The sequence below is a fragment of the Berghia stephanieae genome, chromosome 2 (genome assembly GCF_034508935.2).
Source record: "Berghia stephanieae isolate SIO BIC M18660-M18661 chromosome 2, UCSD_Bste_1.3, whole genome shotgun sequence".
Taxonomy (NCBI): domain Eukaryota; kingdom Metazoa; phylum Mollusca; class Gastropoda; order Nudibranchia; family Aeolidiidae; genus Berghia; species Berghia stephanieae.
In genome coordinates this window covers 45868542-45891312 of record NC_088361.1, presented here as the reverse complement: position 1 = coordinate 45891312, position 22771 = coordinate 45868542, and the positions used below count along the sequence as shown (strand labels likewise).

The 22771-nt window shown below is 35.4% G+C and overlaps 1 protein-coding gene across 2 annotated transcripts; it reads right to left on the bottom strand.

The window, feature by feature from the left end:
* Nucleotides 1-823: 823 nt before the first annotated feature.
* On the bottom strand, nt 824-21877 carry LOC144964993 (delta-1-pyrroline-5-carboxylate synthase-like). Of its 2 annotated transcripts, XM_078899830.1 has the most exons (16): nt 21655-21877; nt 20723-20932; nt 19238-19333; nt 18693-18830; nt 17325-17432; nt 16800-16952; nt 15832-16044; nt 14765-14927; nt 11807-11950; nt 9977-10194; nt 8733-8870; nt 7494-7689; nt 6721-6842; nt 5443-5629; nt 4820-4915; nt 824-3708 (listed from the first exon to the last, which is right to left on the bottom strand). In XM_078899830.1, the coding sequence occupies exons 2-16, from the start codon at nt 20906-20908 to the stop codon at nt 3533-3535; spliced, it is 2334 nt and encodes a 777-aa protein (XP_078755956.1). In that variant the 5' UTR covers nt 20909-20932; nt 21655-21877; the 3' UTR covers nt 824-3532. The 2 variants fall into 2 exon arrangements, with proteins under 2 accessions (XP_078755956.1, XP_078755957.1); XM_078899831.1 differs by lacking the exons at nt 19238-19333; nt 20723-20932; nt 21655-21877 and adding an exon at nt 19098-19108 and having other exon boundaries at nt 3398-3708.
* Between the last annotated feature and the right edge of the window lie 894 nt (nt 21878-22771).

The following is a 22771-nucleotide window of genomic DNA, read 5'->3' as shown; positions in this document are numbered from 1 at the left end:
TTAATGAATAAACTTACTCTCTTTCCAGGTTATACAAAATAGTATTGACTACCAGAATCCATGTATAAATCTGTTTTGTTTGTGTTTGTGGGTTTTACGGCGCTTGCAATACATTTAGGTCACTTCAGCACTAGTAAAAAGGAAGAATATGGGACACTGAAAAAATGTTAGAATTACAAGTAAAGGTACCCAAGAAAAAGAAATATAAGGGGACTGTTTCAAATAGGGAACAGATGTAGATCCCAAGAGCACACTATCAGCGCTATACAAAAACCATATTATTATTATTATCATTATTATTATTATTATTCTAGGTTCCATGCCTGGTCCAGGCTTCGGATACTGCATGAATTATTATTATTATTATTATTATTATTATTACTTCGTTTGAGATCACCTTTAAGTCTCACCTAGACACCAGCACAAGATCACACCAAGAGGAATACACTCAAATGCATACAAAATATATCCAAAAATAAAACATGACTAACAACACATAATAGAGAGACGACAAGAAAAAATATCATCTCCCAAAACTGATACTAAACATTTGACTATTTCTCTCTCAGTTAAGGACTCTGGCAAGAGCCAGGACAAAACCAAGCAATCCCATTCCAAGATAAAGACAGAAAGCAACGCGGAAAACATATATAGGGGACAGAAGATACTGCAAGTGACCTCCAACCCACCATGAGAGGTCAAAGGACCCCATCCAGACGTATAAATATGATGTAACCCAGACAGATAATATATTGAACTCCCTACATGACCTTCAAGGTCAACAAACAGATTAAAGTGCTTAAGTACACACTAAAACAGTGTATGACTGTTAAAATGCTTTAATAATAGAAACTTAATGTTTACAATCCTCAGCAAAATGTGTATAATGAACGAAATTGCATAAGAATACGCATTTTTATGTTCAGTTGGTATCACTGTAGAGCCTTTGAGAATTCATAATATGATTTACATGTATAAAATGATAACTTTGGAATACATGTATAAAATGATAACTATGGTATACATGTATAAAATGATAACTATGGTATACATGTATAAAATGATAAAATTGCATCCAAAATACAACACAAAGCACAATCAGGTTTTAGTCTGAAATAAAATATAGAGTTCCCCCCCCCCCCCCCCCCCCCCCCCGCCTCCAACCCCCAAGGCATATAAAATACAAAGGCAATAGTAAAACATTTCTTTTCAAAACAAGTTATTTCTACAGAAAAATCAATGGAAGTGTAATATCAATAAGACAGATGACATATCTTGAGTACAACAAATACAGGAATGATTTGGAATAGATACTTCCTAACAGAGGTAAATAGGGGAATGAAAAATAAAGCAGTACAAGGTAGTAAATTAAGGCGTACGGCAATAGAGTTTCAAAGTTGTGATGTCACTTCCTTTTCACAACGCTCACAGCAAATAAAAGCAGTTCCGCTGGGAAATCGCTAAAACCTCAAACATCAAGCCTCCGCATCCGAACAATGTCGATAATCGGGTGTAAAACTATTTTAGCAACAATAAAAAATCAATCACTTTGAATTATTAAAAGCCACTGTGCCTGTAGTAGTAGTAGTAGAGACTACAAATTGAGTCTTTCTGTTGAGTTTGGAACCAAAGTGGCCGTTGCTAGGCTGGTGTGACATCACAATTTTTGTCCCTATTGATTGTTAAACATTCGTCAACAAAAAAAAATCCAGGATAAAAAGAGTCATGGCATTATAAGCGATCAATCACCAACATCTGTCGACTTGCCAATAAAAAATTATAATATGATGAAAGAGTGTAGGATCTAGAGTTTGTCTGCGTTTTCATGAGTATATAAAGATTAAATCAAACTGACGACATAAGTAGAAGATCCTCTAAGTGTAAACAAATGACTATCAATAGATTCTTCCTTTCAATAGTTTATGTTTCATCCAAAAACATTATTCATTAAAAATCATGAAATTGAAACCCTATACTCTCAGCAGCCAGTATTAAATACATCAGGAATACACGATTCTAGGAAAAGAGTTCTAAAGTCCAATAAAAAAAATCATGGATTTTGTTTCATTATAACTCTTTTACGGAAAGAAAAACAATAGATTGAAATGGAAAATACTACCTGATGGTGATTGAAATTGTAATCCACCAAGGGGGACTAATCTAGATGTCTTGACAAGAAAAGAAATAATCACTCTGTCATTTAATCCTACTTGCCTTCTTGATTAAAATTGAAGTTTTATCTTACTTGGGGGTCTCGGTAGATCAGTTGGTAGGTTCAAAAGCAAATGGACTGACAGCGCAATCCCTGGTGGAGTCAAGAATTTTTCTGACCCCCCCCCCCCCCCCCCTAGCAGTGATTGGATAGCTGGGTCTGTTAGATCTTGTAGAAAGTACTTTGCTTTACACTAGCATCCTATCCAAAAGGTAGCATGCAATTGCTATTGTCCATTTCACGCTATAGTAACCGGAATCAACTCTAACTCCATGGGCCTAATGGCTCTGAAGGACTTTTTAAAAATCCTAATGCCCCATTTTATGTCATTCAAAAGGTGGCTCCGTCTATTTTATGTGAGAGAGCTATTCACAAGGAGAAATTGCAGTGTCTCCAATGGAATTTACATTCAATCCAAACGCCAGTGATCCAAGGCTCACCCTGTTATAAATAATATCTAAATATCAACATAAACAATTAAATAACTATATATGAAAATATAATCTCAACTCATAATAAAATGATAATTTCAAAAAAATGAAATATATATATTATCTACATATCTACAATAACAAAATGCCAATACTGGTAAAAGACATATGAAATGATTATATATATGTCTCATATAAATGCTGATGATTCACAAAATAACAACAATATATCAATACAATATCAATACAATCATATTAAAATATTTCAACCAATTTTTTCCCCAATATGTACAAGAACAAGAAATTAAAATCTCCATGGAACCAATCCAAATTTGGCAACATTTTGGACCATATTTCCAATTCTGAATCACGATTATGGAATTAAATGAGAAAGAACTAATGTTAATTCTGAATCACGATTATGGAATTAAATGAGACAGAACTAATGATAAAAGTCAAGTGATTTATCCCCCCAGATTCAACTAGCCGTGCTTTCTCTCACAGCTGTTATCAATTCTTTCTTGATCTGGTTGAAATAAATAGCAATTGGAAATGAAATGGAAGATTGAATTTTAGTCAACGAAGACAGTCAATGTGGATGTTTTGGGTTTCCCCTTTATCAATAAAACATAATGAATGAAACATAAAGGACGAATGAGAGATGTTATACAATACCATTTTCACATTTCTCATTCGTCCTGAGTGTTTCATTCATCGTGATTTGCTGATAAAGGGGAAACCTGAAACATCCACATTATCTGTCTTCAATGAACAAATTGGAGCTTCCACTTTATTTCCTATTGTTATTTATTTGTGGAGCTTCAAGCTGCAACATTTTCCTTGATCTCATTGAAAATTCTATATTTGTAATCATGATTAGCATCACTTTTTAAACATTTTCCTCTTCAATTGGCAAAACTTCATGTTCAAATTTGAGTTTTCCTGAGGAAAATTCGGCCACACCCTGTCCAGAGCCTGAAAGCACCCACTTGTGAATCAACAAGCCTTCCAATCCCATGGGACCCCGAGCGTGAATACGAGATGTACTCACCCCAACTTCGGCTCCTGGAATAATGAAAAGAATGTCAAATGTCAACATTGATACAATTACTAACTGTGCTGCCAACGACTTACCCATGTACATGTGTACAATGTGGGGAGTCAAAATGAGTCCGATTTTGGAAAAAATATATACAATCCTGAAAACAATATCAAGCTTTAATTCTGATGATGGGCAACAAGACCATAGCAGCTATATTATAATTGATATCTGAATTAATGAATAAACGATATAAATAGTATTGACATCCAGAATCAACATGTAAATCAGATATGACCTAGCCAGATAATATTTTATTTGACTCCTAACTTGAACTTCTGGGTCAGCTTATGTGCAACTGAAGCACCAAGAGGATAAGTAAAAGTAAGTAAAATAGTGTATGGCTTTAAAACAAAACTACAGAAATTGAACAATGTATAAGATCTTCAGTTCAGTAGAAAGCGCACAATGAATGAGAAAAAAATAAGGATACGCATTTTTTAAATAAGGTTGGCAGGTCTCTGCTAATGATTCAGATCAAAGCTGCCATTGAAAGAATTGGGTTGGGGTTTTTTTGTTGTTGTATTTGTAGCATTGCACATTGGTGTCTAAACAAGCAAGTCCATGTATACCTAAATAATTTCTGTCAAAAGTTCCAGCATGGCCACTAAGGGCAGCCAAAAACTCCCTTTTGATTGGCCTTCAGTAATAAAGTCTTTTTACTGTTTTGTTTGTTTATTCTTACAGTTTTACAGCACTTGTGACACATTTGGGTCATATCAGCGCCAGTAAAAAGGAAGAAAATGGGATAGTAAAAGATTTTAGACATACAATTCAAACAACACTAGTAAATGTAAGACAAAGGAGAAATGGTTTAAATAGGGAACAAATGTAGATTCCAAGTCCAACAGCAGACATCAGTGTACTTAGTTTGAGATTACCATCCAGACACAAGCCCAGGATTCCACCAAGAGAAAAACACTCAAATGTTTATAAATCATTATACATTCAAAACAAAATAATATAATAGTGGATAACAAGGAGATGATTTACAAGGAAAAATAAATCGTCTCCCAAAACTATAATTACACATTTGACTGCAAGACAAAAAAAAATTTTAAAAACACAAAAACTCACCAAGACCAAATCTGTAGCCATCAGAAAACCTTGTACTTGCATTCTTGAACACACAGGCACTGTCAACCAGTTTCAGAAAGCGTTCTGCATTCTTATCTGTACACAAACCAAAACGAATTTGTGTTGAATCAGTCGGATATTAAAATTGCATGTCTTTTAATTTTTACACAAACAAAACTAAACAATTAGAATTTTGACAGATTTGGTAAAAAAAAAATATAATAAAAACAAACGTTTTTAACAAAAACTTTGGGTTCAAGTGCAGCCTGGTGATCTAATGGTATGAGATTCACCTTTGGTGAACCTTTCCTGAGTTCGAGTCTCGCTCTGAACAGCACATAGTTGAGTCCTTGGAAAAAGGCTCTTTACTTACATTCTCTAACTGTACTCAGGTGTAAAATGAGTATATGGCCATTAACAACATTATCTCTGTCCAAAAAAAAAACTGTAGCATCGCCTGACATGTTAAGTGTTGCTGTTGACTAACAACCCTTTGTAAAGTGCTTTAAGCACGATTAGTGGATATTGTTCTATAGGAAAGCTCGAGTTGTTTTTATTCTTTTTAATCACTGTTACAAGAGTGTCTGAATGACATTCCCCATGATTATGTAAAGATGACTCACTGTTGTTTGTGACGATGGTGTCTGTGTGAGAACTTCCAAAACGGTTGATGTGATCGATGGCCTCCTCTACGTTGTTTACAATTTCTATACAACATTCAAGGCCTCCGTACTCAATATGCATGGACGCAGCAGTGGAAGAGTTGAATTTAAGGACTTTGCTAAGGCTTTGACCTGCATGGACTTTGACCTTTCAATATGAAAAAAAACAAAACAAAATAAAAACAAGAACAAAAATGAATTAAGATACTTAAATGTTTTGTCACAAGAAATCCTTCCTGTCGAAAGTCAAAAGAGGAATATTGTTCTGGTTTGGTAATGGAGGGGTCCTGATAGCTCAGTTGGTAGAGCACTCACTTCACATGCAAAGGGACCAAGGTCGATCCCGGGGTGCAGTTGAGATATTTTTCTGACCCCTGTCCACCCAGCAGTGAATGGGTAGCTTAGTCTGTTAGATTTGGAGGAATGTACTTTGCGATAGACTAGGATAGCAAGCAATTTCTATTGTCTGTTTCACGCTACAGAAACCGGGATAAACTCCAGCTAAATAGGGCAAATGGCTCTGAAGGACTCCTTTTTTTTTTACCTTGGTAATGGTTCTCTTCATAAGACATTGACAAAAACCATCATACGAGGAGGGAGGTAGGAGGAGAGGACGGCAAACAAAGAGCTGGATGAATAATGTAAAGGATGGACAAAGCAACACTTATGAGGAAAGCTGAGGTCAGATCTGGATGGAGGGCCCTTACTGCAAAGGCAGCTCTCATGTTTCCTCTATGACCACCTATGTCAGGAGAATTAAAGGACGTGAGGTGAGGTGAAGTGCCACATTATGACATGGCAGGTTTTGAAATGAAAGTGAATTGTGGGAATGGGAATTCAATTTCTTGAGGTTGAGAAGACTGCAGGAATTACAAAATAAAACAAATGGAAGACACATAATGATTCAACCTGGCGTAATTTAGTCAGATAGTTTTTGTATGTCCTCGTCAACTCATAATCATACAGAGCAATCAATGATATAGCCAGATAATAATAATAATAATAATAATAATAATAATATAACCTTTATTGTCCAAAAAAATGGCAATTTGTCATTTGGTTTACAATATTTGAAATTAAAATTACAATACATAGATATTAATATATAAACATCAAAATGATAAATGATATAAATATCTTAATGAAGATGACGTTTCATAACAGATTCGAAAACCCAAACATCCTCTCTCTTACTCACATGTACACCTACACATTTATTTCTCCCCACAAGATACTTACTCCTTGAGTTCTGAGCATTTCACAAATTTTGTCAAACAAAACTCCTTCCCTGTGTGATTTATGGATCAGAATCGTCTCCATTGCATTACAAGCAGCTGGGTAGTCACATTTGGAGTCTTTCACTGATTAGAGATAATTTTTTTTTAAACAAAAAAACAAATTTATATCAAAAATACAAGTTTGTTTTTTTCTGTCAAGCCCAGAGTCTTTACTAACTGTAAAATAGAAATGTGTTTTACAATTTTTTTTCAAATTGAGCTTTTTATATAGCGCAATATCCACTAAACAGGCTCAAAGCGCTTTACAAGGGGTCCCTCAACAGCAACATTTAACATTTAGGACGGGACATGATGCCGGTTAGGCGATATTACAATTTTTTTCGGACAGAGACAATGCTGTTAATGGTCAGGTACTCATTTTACACCTGAGTAAGGTGAGAGAATGTAAGTAAAGAGCCTTCTCCAAGGACTCAACTATGCACCGAGTGAGGCTCGAACCCAGGACCACATAGCCGCACAATTTTACAAGCATTGCTTACTTCAATTTCTTTTGTGGAAATGGCATTGGTATTGACATTTTGAATCAGCATTTTATTGTTTACGGTATGTATGTCAGATTGGAAAATTTGTATTTCAAAGGTTCATTCATACAAATGAATTCAACCTACAAATAATATGTTTTTTTGGGGGGTTAAAATTCAACTAGGGAGCTAACGGGACCCCCCCCCCCCCCTCAATACAATATTAAACACTTTACAAATAGTTTTCACGAACCAATATTAATGGCCATGTCTGGGTCCACATCCTCATCAATGTAAACGTGACAAATTCCTTGACTGTGCCCCATCACTGGAATTCCCTGGCTTAACTCCTTGATACGAGACACAAGCTGCTCTGAACCACGAGGCACTACCAGATCAATGTATTGATCCAAAAGCAACAAGTCGGCTATATCTTCTCTTTTGCTTATCTGCATTGAGAAATTATAATAATATTAAGCAAAAGGAATAAGTAACAAAAATCAAAGCTGTGACAGTCTTTTCAGAAATTGACAGTGAGAGAAAAGAGTTTAACTTAATAATATGAGTCAAAGTGATACGGAGCTGCTGGAAGCTGTGGACTGGAAAAAGTAATAAACAAAAATGAATATAACAGCTTCATAAAAGAAAATACCAAACACAGAATGTTATTGGCTCAAAACCCTTCTTCAGCCAACAACAAAAAACTATGAAAATACATTACAATACATGTGCCGAATATTTCTTTGCTGTCAATCTCGTTTTTCAGAAATTTATTTATGATTTCATTGTTTCTTGTTGTTGTCTGAAGAAGGGTTTTGAGCCCGAAACATTCCAAATTTGGTATTGTGTGCTTTTTTTAAGCTGTTATATTCATTTTTGGTTATAACTTAATCATACAGTGCAGGACTGATATATCAAGATTGCCAGGACGGTAGTAAATGTCAATATAAAAGTCATTAAAATGTCATATACAGGAATTTGTCTTTTACAAAAAGTAAACTGGAACCGTTGACAAAGACCAGGCTTTGAGACAATGTCAGTTGGGATGATATTGAATAAAACGAGGACATTTCAGGTTCTTATTTCTTTTGAGTTGAGAGTTTTAAAAATCAATTATTATGTTGGATGATGATGCCATTACTGGGGAATGTCTGGAAAATGGTCCATAAGGAGAACGAAGATGCCCTTTGCTAAAATCATACATGAAAATATTTTGTGCAAAGCCTCACTTCATCAAATGGTCTCACCCTTAAATAAAAGAAAAGGATGCATACCCATCTAGCTTCTGCTGCTTCCCCTAACTGTTGCCTTTAAACAACCAAAACTTTCATCTTTCACCATTACCGACCAAGGTCAGCGGGAAGAAGAAAAAAAAAGCCGGTTTCCCAAATTATTACCATATCGAGAGAGAGGCACCTTTTATCTATTTTTGTTATATAAGATTGTTAAAAGTAATAATATAATTTGAAGTCATGTAAGACGGGAGACATACCAGGCCCACGGTGTCTACTGGAGCAAACGGTTCCAAGGCTTGTTGAACCAACGAGTAGAGGATCTTATTACTGTGTGTCGCTTCTTTCCCGCCTTTCAGTAAGAGACCATTCCCGCTACAAATGGACAATGCAGCTACCTGGTTACAAAAAACATGAAATGGAAAATAACAGTTAATAATGTCTGTCTCCCTATATAAACCGTGGATTTTATGCAATGATTGAGTAAGAAGAAAACCAAAATTGTGTGTATACTTTCATTTCTGAAAAAGGGCTGAGTAAAATGTTCACTAATAATAAACAAAACAAAAAAAAAAACAAAAAAAACTTGAGCTTTTATATAGTGCAATATCCACTAATGTGCTCAAAGTGCTTTACAAGGGATATCTAGCCAACAACAACACTTATCATGTAGGACGAGACATGATGCCTGTTAGGCGATATTACAATTTTTGTCGGACAGAGACAACGCTGTTAACAGCCAGGTACTCATTTTACACCTGAGTATGGTAAGAGAATGAGTAAAGAGCCTTTTCCAAGGACTCAACTATGCGCTGCTTGGGACTCAAACCCAGGACCTTCCAATCCGAAGACAAATGTCTTAACACTAGACCACATAGCCACCGGCAAGCCAAACGCCCATACTTTTTACACATCTAAATAAAATATATTGTTTTAAGTTGGGTAAAATCTCTGTGAAGTACAATATAAAGTGCTCAATAGATGAAGTTAAAAGGAGTTTAGGAAAATAATCTTTTTTAAAAAATAACAACAACAAGAATTTCATTTTTTTGGGGGGGGGGTGTTGTTTTGTTTTTTTTAACCTCAGGAATGAGAGGTATCCAATGTTTGTCGTCACTTTGCCAATTTAGTTTTATCTTCTTCTTATATATACATACACATTAAACATAAGCATAGGGATATTGACCTTAAAGTTATTGGCTTATAAAATAAATCCAAAAAAAAAATCAATGTGTTGATGTTCCTGTAAAACACTCAGAGCACTTCTTCCTGATATTATAGAGCGCTTAACAAAAATCAAGTATTATTATTATAATCATTATCATAATTATCATCATCATCATTATTATTATTATTATTATTATTATTATTATTATTATTATTATTATTATTATTATTATTATTATTATTATTATTACTATCATTATTATTATTATTATTACTATTATTATTATTATTCTTTTGATAAATTCCATTGCTACAAAAATGGAAAAGATAATCTTACCTGAGGTAGAGCATCCGGTCGAGATTCAAAAACAACTAACAACACTCCAATGGGCACAGAAATCTTCTCCAACACAAGCCCATCAGCCAATTTTGTCTTCTTTTGGACAACGCCAACAGCTCCAACAGAATCTTTGCCAATTTTACGCAGACCTTTGGCTAAAGTCTCCAGTTTTCTGTCACTTAAATATAACCTGGCCATGTCGACCTGACTCATCCCTGAAAACAAAATGGAATTCCTAAAATATCAAACTATTTATGGAATATTTAAAATATCAAACTGTTTGTGGAATATATAAAATATCAAAACATTTATGTAATATCTAAAATATCAAACTATTTATGGAATATTTAAAATATCAAACTATTTATGGAATATTTAAAATATCAAACTATTTGTGGAATATATAAAATATCAAAACATTTATGTAATATCTAAAATATCAAACTATTTATGAAATATTTAAAATATCAAACTGTTTATGGAATATATAAAATATCAAAATACTGATGGAATATCTGAAATATCAAATTATTTATGGAATGTATGCGTGAACTGAAAACAGCTTACATATGTCATATTGTAAACAATGTAAATAAATGACCAATATTGAATTCATGTTATCCTTTTCATGTGCACTGTGCGAAATGTCCTTAACCTATGGTAACAGAACACATTGAGAGCTGGGTAATTTTTTAATTCACTTGTTAAAAACGCCAGCTCACGTGCAATATAAAGCCACAAAATTTGTTCTTGTAATCATTTGTTATAAAGTTTTAATGCCACTGAAAAGTTCAACATGGCTGGAACGACCAAAGAAATGTGACAGAGCATTGTAGGTATGCTTGAAAGTGATGTATCAATATGTGATGTGGCCAGATGGAAACATGTGGTCACAGTACAGTCAGTTGATTCAAATTGAGCTTTTATAGAGCGCAATATCCACTAAACGTGCTCATTTTATAACTGAGTACGGTGAGAGAATGTGAATAAAGTGCCTTTTCCAAGGACTCAACTATGTACTGAGTAAGGCTGGAGCTCAGGGCCTTTCTGATCCAAAAGCGAGAGTCATACCACTAGACCACATAGCCGCAAAATAGATTGAATTCAAAGTGGATAACAGTCAGTATTTTTGATGTCTTTCCTATGGCCGTCCTTTTCGCCAGATCTATCCTCAGAAGAACATTTGTGGGATTATCTGAATCACAAGATCGAGGGTCATATACCGAGGACCTGAAACTGGTATAAGCTCATCCAAGCAGTGATGGATGAGTGGGATGCTATTCCCCAATGAATGTCAACTTAAAAACCTCATTTGGAGCAGGAGCAGATGTCAAGAAGGCAGCCAACATGAAAGAGGCCATAAATGTTATTAACTGTTCTGTGACTTTTCATTTCTGAGTTAAGTTTTGTTAAATAAAATTAACATTGGCAGTGTGGCTCAGCAGTACAGTCTTTGCTTCATACCCAAAAGGTACCGAGTTCGACTACATGCCTCAATGTGTGGCTTTGAGCAAGTCACCTCGCCCTAGTTCACTTTGCGGCACTGCACAGCGGCTGATGCCTGGGTTATTCCAGTCTTCCCTTGGAAAAGACCCTAAAAACAAATTTCCCTTTTGGGATGCATAAATGGAATTTATTAATTTATTTATCTATTTATAACTTGTTTCAAATGGTTAGTTTCTTACTTACCCATTTTCAAAAATAATTTTAAAATATCATTTAAGAAATTAACAATAACTATATAAATAAAAAGATATAAATAATATATGTATGTGTGTGTTTATCTATGTGTATTTGTATGTATATGTTGCTTCATTTATAACTTACCAGAAGCAAAAGCTTCCTGAATATCTTGTTGATTAGCCGTCAAAATGTCTGTCCTTCGTTCAATCAACAAATCAGCCAATCTGTTAACGATAGCAGCCCGATGCAGACCTGACAGGGATTGGAGTATACGACTCCCATCCCTTGCTGTGAAGTCAGTAAATTTATATTGATAGATTTATATGAAAAAAAAAATTAATAAATAAATAAAAGCACAAAAAAATTTGAGAATTATGTCCCATATGTTCTATTAGGCAAATATGGGATGTGTTTATCATGGAATTCAAATTTTTCAACATACATACTTTTTTTCTTTTTAATTGTGTGCTTATTATGGGTCAGCATGGCTCAGCAGTATGATCTTTACTTCGTACCCGAAAGGTACCGAGTTCGAATACCCACTACGCTGTGTTGCCTTGAGCAGGTCACCTTGGCCTAGTTCAGTTTGCAGTGCTGCACTGCTGTCGATATTCCAGTCTTCCGTTAGAATAGACCCTAGAGACAAATTTCCCCTATGGGATGAATAAAGGGAATTTTATTATTTATTTTAAAATTTATTTCATCATTTTAGATTTCAATAAATAGGTTTGATTGAGGTAAAATTTCTGACTAGCATTTATAGTCTGGTGGTTCCCTCCTTCTTAAGTTTTTCAGGGAAGGGCGGGGGTTCTCACTAGTGCCGCGCTGAGGACCGGTCCTTGGGACAGGTCCCACAGTCCTTTAGCTGAGAACCGGGGACCGGTCCCAAAGTGGAGAACCATTGGCGGTCCTTACTTCTTATAACCTTCCAACAGTCCCAGCGATTTTCGCGCCATACTACTGCCCCATCGATTCTTTGCCTCGGTTCTTTTGCCTATCTTCCACAAATCACCACCCATCCCACTTAATTAATCGCACCCACCCCCCTTTGCTATACACTAAACGCCACAGACGACCATCTCCCTCCACTCCACGAACCGCCCTTTCGTGTGTGAGATGGGGGGAACAGGAGGCGCATGACTATCACCAACGCCTTGGACGATTCCATTATACGGGGTAAATTTCAAAATTTACTACACCATAATGATCGCAATGACAATGATCAATGATGAAGGCATGACCCCTCTTCTCTAATGGGTTATTGTTTGAAATGAATGTGACTACTAAAGATGTGTTTGTGTTTGTGTGTGTGTTTTGAACCTAGCAAGTCCGATTTTTTGTCTTCTTTTGTCTATCTCTTCTCCTTTCTATCGCATTGTTGTCATTTAAAATAATACAATAATATTAAAATTTCGTTTTCGTTAATATGAGTTTCACATAATATTACACCTTCCTTCCAAAATAACAGTTATAACGTCTGTATTTTTAAAAAGCCCAATAGAATATTTGGGGGCCCGATAGCTCAGTTGATAGAGTACTCTTTATACGCAAAGGCCAGAGATCGATCCCGGGTGCAGTCAAGCTTTTTTTTCTCTGAACTCCCTGTCTACTCAACAGTGTAGCTGGGTTTGTTAGATCTGGCGAAAAGTACTTTGGAATAGACTAGCGTCCTATCCAAAGGTAGAAATATTTTTTAAAAATAAAAATTAAAAAATAAATTGAGCTTTTATATAGCGCAATATCCACTAAATGTGCTCAAAGCGCTTTACAATGGGTTCCTGACTAATAGCAACACGTAACATGTAGAACGAGACATGACGTCTGTTAGGCGATGTTACAATTTTTTTCCGACCGAGACAACACTGTTGACGACCAGGTACTCATTTAACACCTGATTACGGTGATAGGATGTGAGTAAAGAGTCTTTCAAGGACTCAACTAGGCGCAGAGCGAGGCTCGAACCCAGGACATTCCGATCCGAAAGCGAGTGTCATATCACAAGACCACATAGCCGCACAAAAATAGAAAAAAGGAATGGAGACGAGAAAAAAAAACAAAAAAAAACAAAACAAATCAAAACAAACTCTTCCCATACCTTTGGTCCAGCATGCCACAGACACAAAATATTAAAAATCCCTTTTCCCTAACACTAACATTGACCTGACCCGCTCCATCAATCTTCACACACATGCTTAATGGATAGTGCTATAGCACTATTTTCATGTTTTTGAGGTAATAAGCCTTCATCGCTCTCACTTACACTTAGCAGTTCTACAGCCATCTACTGCAGGCACGATCCCACCGTTTGACGGTCACTACAATGCCTTGTGATTGGCCAATGTTGAAAAAGAACCAGTTCTTTGACAGTCCCAACGACGCCTTGTGAATGGCTAATGTCAAAAAAGAACCAGTTCTTGGAACCGGAACCAGTCCTTGCGGTTCTCATTTCCCAGGGACCGTAGAACCGGCGGTCCTAAACATGCTTGGGACCGCTCCGCACTAGTTCTCACACCCAGTATTGTTTGTTTTTATGTTTTTAAGGATTTTACAGCACTTGGAACACATTAAGGTCATATCAGCATCAGTATTGAGGAAGAAAATGGGATAGTAAAATGTTCTAGAATTACAATTTAGCACACTATCAAAGTATTTAATTTGAGATCACCTAAAAGTCCCATCCAGACACAAACACGGGTCCCCACTAAAAAGAATACACTCAAATGTTTACAAATCATATATAATACGTAAACAAAACATAATACAGTACATAACAAAGAGATGATTTACAAGGAAAAAACTAAACTAACTATACATTTAACAGTTTCCCTCTCAGCCAGGGTATACAGCCAGGACCAGAACAAAACCAAGAAATCTCATTCCAAGACAAAGACAGAAAGCATGTTGGTAAACAGATACAGGGGGATAGAAGACACAGTAAGTACCTCCCTGCCTACTATCGGTGGTCGGGAACCCCACCCAGGCACTCAATATAAGCCTCTCTCTTTAGAGCTTGTAACAGAAGAGATCATTACATTTACTCAATCCATCACTAACTGGTAACTTTTCAAATTAATAATCAACCCCAACCCATCCAGTGCTTACCTCGTTGAGCTTGGAGTTCCACCGGGACACCTTTTGGTTGAGCTTTTGTAAAAAATGTGCCAACTTTCTTGCCTTTAATAATGTTGATGATGGCCCCCTCCTCTCTGCCATTACAAATGACGACAGAACAATTTTTGTCCAAGGCATATTGAGCTGCTTTCACCTGCAATGTAAATTGTCATTCAAGTTTCAGATTTTTAGTCAATAACTCAGATCTTGTTAGTTAAGATACAGAGGAATCCTAATAAAACCAACATAATACCGGACCAGAAAGATTAGTTGACTTTAGAAAGACTGACTTTATTCCTTTATCAATGGAACACAGAGAGCAGAACATTTGGGACCAAGAAATGTTGACTTTAAGAAGATGTTGACTTTATGGCAATTCCACTGTACTAAAAATGGAATTTGTCCCTTGATACCGAGTCAGGGTAGAAATAGTACAGATTCTTTTTTTTTAAAAGGATGATGAACAAAACGTTAATAACTACAAAGGGAGAACGATAATGAGTTGTATAGGAAAAATGTTTACAAGAGTGATGAATGAAAGACTAAATGCATGGGCGGAGGGAGAGAATGTTAAATGAGGTTCAATATGGATTTAGGAAGCGAAAGAGCACAGCAGATTGCCTCTTTTTTTACACAGACCTTTTGAGATTCTGTTATCTGAAGGTAAAAAGCTAAATTGTTCTTTTATCGATCATGATAATGCACATGACAATGCCATTAGGATAACTTGCAAATTGTACACAACTGTGAATTATGGGAGAGAAATTTGGGGTTTAAGAAGAGCTGATTCAATTGAAAAAGTCCATCTAGGTTTTCTTAAATCCAGTTTATGTGTTAAATCAAGCACCCTAAACTATTTTGTTCAACTGCACTAGTTCTGTGCACACTGCACGAGTAAATGAACAATAACTATTCGCTGGGATTTTTTTTAAAGGAGGAAATTCTCCCTCTTGACTCCAAAATTGGGGATTTCCACGGATCCAAGGAAAACCATCAACATTGACTAATAAATATAGCAAGGGCGGGAGGGTAGTATAACCAGGTTTGACTGTACTCACTTTGGTGTCCATTCCACCTGTACCAACCCTGGACTTTCCAACAATGAGGACTTCATCATGATCGTGGCTATACGTGTGGAGCAGTCTGGATTCTGGAGTGCCTGGTGGAGCCGTGCACAAGCCGTCCACATCACTCATGATAATGAGGAGGTTGGCGCCAATCTCTGTGGCCAGCCTGGATGCCAGACTGTCATTGTCCTTCACACTGACCACCTGAAAATAAAAGGATAATAACAGTAATAGTTATAATAATAATAATAATAATAATAATAATAATAATAATAATAATAATAATAATAATAATAATAATATTAATAATAATAATAATAATAATAATGATGATGATCATGAAATGATGATGATAATAATAATAATAATAAAAATAATAATAATAATAATAATAATGATGATGATCATGAAATGATGATAATAATAATAATAATAATAATAATAATAATAATAATAATAAATAATAATAATAATAATAATAATAATAATAATAATAATAATAATAATAATAATTATTATTATTATTATTATTATAATAATAATAATAATAATATAATAATAATAATAATAATAATAATAATATAATATATAATAATAATAATAATAATAATAATAATAATAATAATAATAATAATAATAATAATAATAATAATAATAATAATAATAATAATAATAATAATAATAATAATAATAATAATAAAAATAATAATAACAATAATAATAATATTCTCTTATATAGAGCACAGTATCCTCAACCATGAGAATCTTGGCATTTTACATCAACACAAAATAATTTTCAAGAAATTACATGTCTTCAAAAAAGAAATGTATTCAAGGATTTCTTGAACACAGACAATGATTTGGACTCCTGGATGCTCTGTGGAATTGTGTTCTCTGCCCTATTATTAAACATTAGTTAGTGGACAACCCAAGAGATAACAGTAAAACAGTAAGCTTACACCAGCAAGATCCATGTCTGCTTCAGGAGGTGGAGCTACGGCATCGTTAGCATTGACTATGGGTATAATATTCAAATTCAGAAGTTCATTCAACGTTTCTTTGAGATTCTTAAGGCTACTCTCGTTTTGAAGATCTGGCTTCGTCAAAAGTATCTGAAGATAAGAAATTGATAGAGAAAAAAAATGTTAATCTGTATTTATTACAAGTCATATAAAAATAAAATATGGTAACTATAATTATAATACTATGATTATAAAAGGAAAAAAAAAAAAGAAGACAGTCAAAATTTACTGTAATTTGTCTCTTGTAAATTCATTTATAAAATTCTGTACGAAGTGATAACTCACCCAATAGCCTCGGGATCAAGCTTTATATTTTACAAAAACAAACTTGGAAAATTTAAAAAAACAAAGCCAATGTTAGTCAAAATCAGGGCATCGTTTGTTGGTGGATGCTTTTCTAAAAATCCTAAAAGCATGTACATACATATATATATGTCCAAATAATGTTCTTGAAATATTAACCTGTGCTGTTTTGACTCCATACTGAAGGAACATGGCATCATAGAGACTCATTAATCCACTCTGACCAGCGGCTGCACAAGCTCTTGGCTCTAGGTTTGGAGAACGCCTCTGTAAATACATTCAGGAGTCTATGCTAAACAGCCATGTTATGGACATGGATAACAAACATCTATGTTTTGAAAAAGCTACACCGGTTGCCTGTCGAGAGTAGCGTTGAGTTCAAGATGGCCTGTATAATTTTCAAATGTAACATGGCTTAGCACCACATCACAATACCTAATAGCATTGTTATTGGAGTACAGGCCACTTTGGACTCTCCGCTCCTCACCACACACCACACAAACCACAGACTTTAGAAAGAAAAATGTCCAAAGAAAAATTCGCAGAACGTGCATTTTACTTTGTGTCACTATCAATCTGGACTTCTCTCTTGGTCTTTACCAGAAGAGCTCATACTATTGAGTGCTTCAAGTCTAGACTGAAGACAGAATATTTTAGATTTACTTTCACTTAATATTCCATTATTTTTCTTAAAATTCTCATATCACCTATGTCTTGTAAAATGCCAATGAACTCAGTGGGTGAAGATTGGCGATATATAAATTTTATTTATTATTATCATTATTATTATCATTATTATTATATATTATTATTATTATTATTATTATTATTATTATTATTATTATTATTATTTATTATTATTATTATTATTATTATATTATTATCATTATTATCATTATATGCTTGTGTATTTGTTTAAATATTATTTTTAAGGGTTTTACGACGCTTGAAACACATTAAGGTTATATCATTTCCAGATAAAGGAAGAAAATGGGATAGTAGAAAAATTCTAGAATTACAATGAAAGCACACAAGAAAAAATAAGAAAAAGAGGAATTGATTCAAATATAGGGAACAGGTGTAGATTCCAAGAGTATACCAACAATGTACTTCGTTTGAGATCACCTAAAAGTCTCACCCAGACACCAGCACAGGATCCGACGAAGAGGATTACACGCAAATATTAACAAAATATGCTCAAAACAAATATAAATGATCAGTACATAACAGAGAGATAATTGACAAGGAAAAACATATCATCTCCCAAAACTAATACTATACATTTGACTGTTTTCCTCTTAGCCAAGGACTTCAGCAAGGCCCAGGACAAAACCAAGTAATTCCATTTAAGCACAAAGACAGCTAGCAAATCAGAAAACAGATCTAGGGGGATAGAAAACACACCAAGTGACCTCCTGCCTACCATGGGGGTTCAGAAGACTCCACCCAGGTTTGTGCATTGAACAATAATTTAAACTAAAATTGACTATCTGATTGAAAGAGATGAACAAACCATGACATACTCACCAGATTATCCAATGAATTGAGATTCTCTCTGACACTCATAGACATCGCATACTCCTGTCGCAATTTCTGTTTGCCAAAAGCAACAGCACCACTGGTCACAATAATCATTTGTCTCCCTTGATTTTGAAGTTCAGCAGCCTAAATATAATTTAGATAGAAAAATGTGGCACCGTCAAAATGTAACCCAACTCATAGTTTTCATTTCACTTCAAATTTATTTTCTTGCATCAAATCTTCCTGACACAATACATTTTAAGTGGATGGGTAATATTTATGGTTTTGTAGAAGGTCAGTCTTAAACAGATCAATCATTGTACATATCAAGACATATCAAGGTTTATCGGGGTAAATCTACCTGTTCTAAGATGAATCAAGACATATTAAGGTATATCAAGGTAAATCTACCTGTTCTACAATGGATCAAGACATATCAAGGTAAATCTACCTGTTCTAAGATGGATTAAGACATATCAAGGTATATCAAGATAAATCTACCTGTTCTACAATGGATCAAGACATATGAAGACATATCAAGGTAAATCTACCTGTTCTACAATGGATCCCAGTCTCCCTAGAGCCAAACCACATTCATCCTCACGGGTTATCACAGCACTGCCAAGTTTGATCACAATACGCTTCACCTTGAGAAAGAAAGAAAAAAAGAAGAAAAACAAACAAAATAAAGTGAGGGGAAAAAAAAAGAAAAAAAAGAAATTCTTAAAGTATGGACATGTCGTCCTACATGTCGTCAGCTGAGAGCGAGAAGTAACTTAGTCCCAAAAACCCCAAAATTCTAAAAATAGCTCCACTGAAACTGCCACTCCTTGTTTCATAATGTCTAATAATTACCACCAACAAACTTTTACCAATTACTGCTTTCTTAAGTTAAAAATTAGCATTTCTATTATGAGTTGAAAATCTGAAAAAGAATTAAAAATCAAAAAACACTTTTTTTAAAACTTCAAACAATTTTTTTTCAAAACGTGAATTTTGGACAAATCACTTCATACTCATGGAGCAGAATTCATCACAGTTTCTGTAGTGTTAAAGGGACAGTAAAAATAGCCAGCATCTAAATACGAGGACAGCCTATTGTAAAATACCTTCTGTCAGATCTCAGCAATCAAATCACTGCTGGGTGGTCAGGAAAAAATCTGGACTGAACTCACATCTGATAACAACCCCAACAGATGTGAATGATCTATCAACTGATCTATGAAGATCTCAAACAATATGGTTTACTGAGACCTTATTTAATATAGGGAGTCCCGATAGCTCAGTTGGTAGAGCACTCGCTTCACGTGCAAAGGGACCAAAATCGATCCTGGATGAAGTTGAGATTTTTCTGACCCCTCTTTTCACCCAGCAGTGAATGGGTAGCTGAGTCTGTTAGATTTGGTGGAAAGTACTTTGCTATAGACTGGCGTCCTATCCAAAGGATAGTAAGCAGTTGCTATTGTTCGTTTCAAGCTATAGAAACTCGGGATAACTCTGACTCTATGGGCCCAATGGCTCTGAAGGACTTTTTTCTTTTAACATAAATAAAATCTATTATTATTATTATAGAGCAAGGGGCAATAACAAATCAAATAACAAACAACATCAAAATGTTTATTCTACCGCCCTTTAGTGTAGATAGCTTTTATCAACCAAGTGGTAACGTGGTGACTCGTCTTGTAACAAAGTCAAGCAATGTTCAATATGGTCAGTAACCGGATGGGTGGCAGTCTGGCCCTCGGCTTTGTGTCTTTGGTTAAGTTACTTTGCACACATATCCCCATGAACTAGACCACAGACAGGTGATGGTTATAGACGATGATTGATATTGTGCCAATGAGACTATAAAAGGGCACCTAACAGGTCTGTACTTTATGAAATGGGAATCTGATTGAATGTGGCCTACTAGGTGAATGGATAAAGGCATTCTAAAGCACTCTGTGCATTCAATTTTTTTTTTCCTTCTTTATTTTGTCTTCAAATAATCTCAGACGCATTTTCTAGGTAATAAATTATCTCATGCCAGTATTTACCGTATTTAGATCAGAACGGTCCAAAGATGCGGTGGTGTCAGAAGTCAACACACTGTTTCCGTAATCTCCCCATGATGAGCTGTGGTGTCTAACTGAAGATGCTGCAATTCTAAACAATGAGGAAAAACTGGCTTTTCTGTGGCTATGACATCTCAATAAAAAGGATGACGTCCTATAGAGTCCCATGGCTGCATTCAATTCAGTACTGCCCTGTGAAATCCAATTCACATTATTGTGAAGCACAAGATAACACGAATGATCAAGCTATGGACGAATTTTATGAACTTTGAGCAACACGCATTCAACGATGTATAACACACATTTAATAAGATACCTTTCATGATAATACAATGTCAAGGTCAAAGTCTATTTAGAGAGATGTTATCATCAAATAAGGTCAAGTTTAAATGGAACTACTGTGATAATGTTGTCTACAAGCCAACCAGATGAATTGAAGATGTCTCAAGCTGACATCATGAGAAAATTGTTATCATGAGCATTCATACAGTGCAATATCCACTAGACCTAAACAAGCTCAAAGTGCTTAACAAGAGAGCCAACAGCAACACCTGTTTGTAGGACGAGACATGATGCCTGTGTCTGTACTGTTAGGCGATATTAGAATTTTTTTCCGACAGAAACAATGCTGTTAACAGCCAGGTATTTATTTTACACCTGAGTACGGTGAGAGAATGTGAATAAAGAGCCTTTTCCGAGGACTCAACTGTGCACTTCACTGCTCAGAGTCAGAGCGGGTCTCTGCTGCTTTCTATTTGATCATTTCAACATTTGATGCCTTCAATCTTCAACTTCAACTTATCAATTATAATAGTTATAAAAAACAAAGAATACTGGGGATGTAGGAGCTTTCGGAAGGCCTCCCGATACAAATATAATGATGCACTTCATCTTATGAAATTGAAAGAACTTACTCTTATTCGTGGAAAAGCTTGCACTCTCTATCTCTCTATCCTTTTGTTTATTATCTCTTACACATCAACAATCAATCAACAGAGTGAAATCGAAGTCGAGAGTTCCATCGGCTGTCAGCTGTCGCAGTATCAATGTCCGTCCACGTCCAGGATTAAGTTCGCTCTTCATCTTACTAGAAATATTTTGGATTTTTACCGGCCGCTCTCGCACTTTCTTGACATTGCATCATCATCAGTTGGGATTTGGGATGAGGATTTTATAGGCAGTCATTGCAGGCGTGTTTCGTCATTGTTGTTGACAGTTTCACATCAAAACATTAAGAGATAAATTCCAATAAAAAATAACCAATATTTAACATAATGTTTATAATGTACCAAATGAGATGGAATGAGAAAGAGAGAGAGAGAGAGAGAGAGAGAGAGGGGGGGGGGGGGGTATTGACAGAGAGAGAGAGAGAGAGAGAGAGAGAGAGAGAGAGAGAGAGAGAGAGAGAGAGAGAGAGAGAGAGAGAGAGAGAGTGCATAACTTTGAACTTTTTGAAATTGCTGAGTTTCTGTTTTACTCTCTAAATGATTATATCGGTATTTTCTAAAGTTTGTATCAGGAACATGTTTGACTTGTGAGTCCCTCAAGCTCAGTTGGTGTTAGTGGTCTTATTTCAAGCTTGGTCACTTGATTGTTGAGTTAGAGGTCTTTTAAACTTGAGCTTTTATTTAGAGCAATATCAACTAAACGTAGGCAAAGCGCTTTACAGGGGGTCTCTGACCAACAGCAACACGTAACATGAAGAACGAGACATGCCGCCTGTGGGCGATTTTGCACCTTTTTTTTCCGACAGAGACAACGCTATTAACGGCCAGGTAATCATTTTACACCTGAATGCGGTGAGAGAATGTGATGAAAGAGCCTTTTCCAAGGACTCAACTATGCGCCGAGCGAGGCTCAAATCCAGGACCTTCCGATCCGAAAGCGAGTGTCATACCACTAGACCATATAGCCGCACAGAAAAAGACCAAAAAGCCATAAAGTGACCGTAGTCAAAATGTGACATGTTTTCGTATGCTTGAAGTTGTGTGAAACAAATGCAACGTGTTTATCTAATCTCTCTCTCTCTCT

Bases quoted from the DNA above. Each gene is read 5' to 3' on its own strand.
- LOC144964993 (XM_078899830.1), bottom strand. From the start codon at position 20,908: ATGGGACTCTATAGGACGTCATCCTTTTTATTGAGATGTCATAGCCAC. The intron at 18,831-19,237 runs GTAGATTTACCT...AATTATATTTAG, and splicing joins TGGGATCCATTGTAGAACAG to GCTGCTGAACTTCAAAATCA. The intron at 6,843-7,493 runs GTTCGTGAAAAC...ATCTCTAATCAG, and splicing joins AGACATGGCCATTAATATTG to TGAAAGACTCCAAATGTGAC.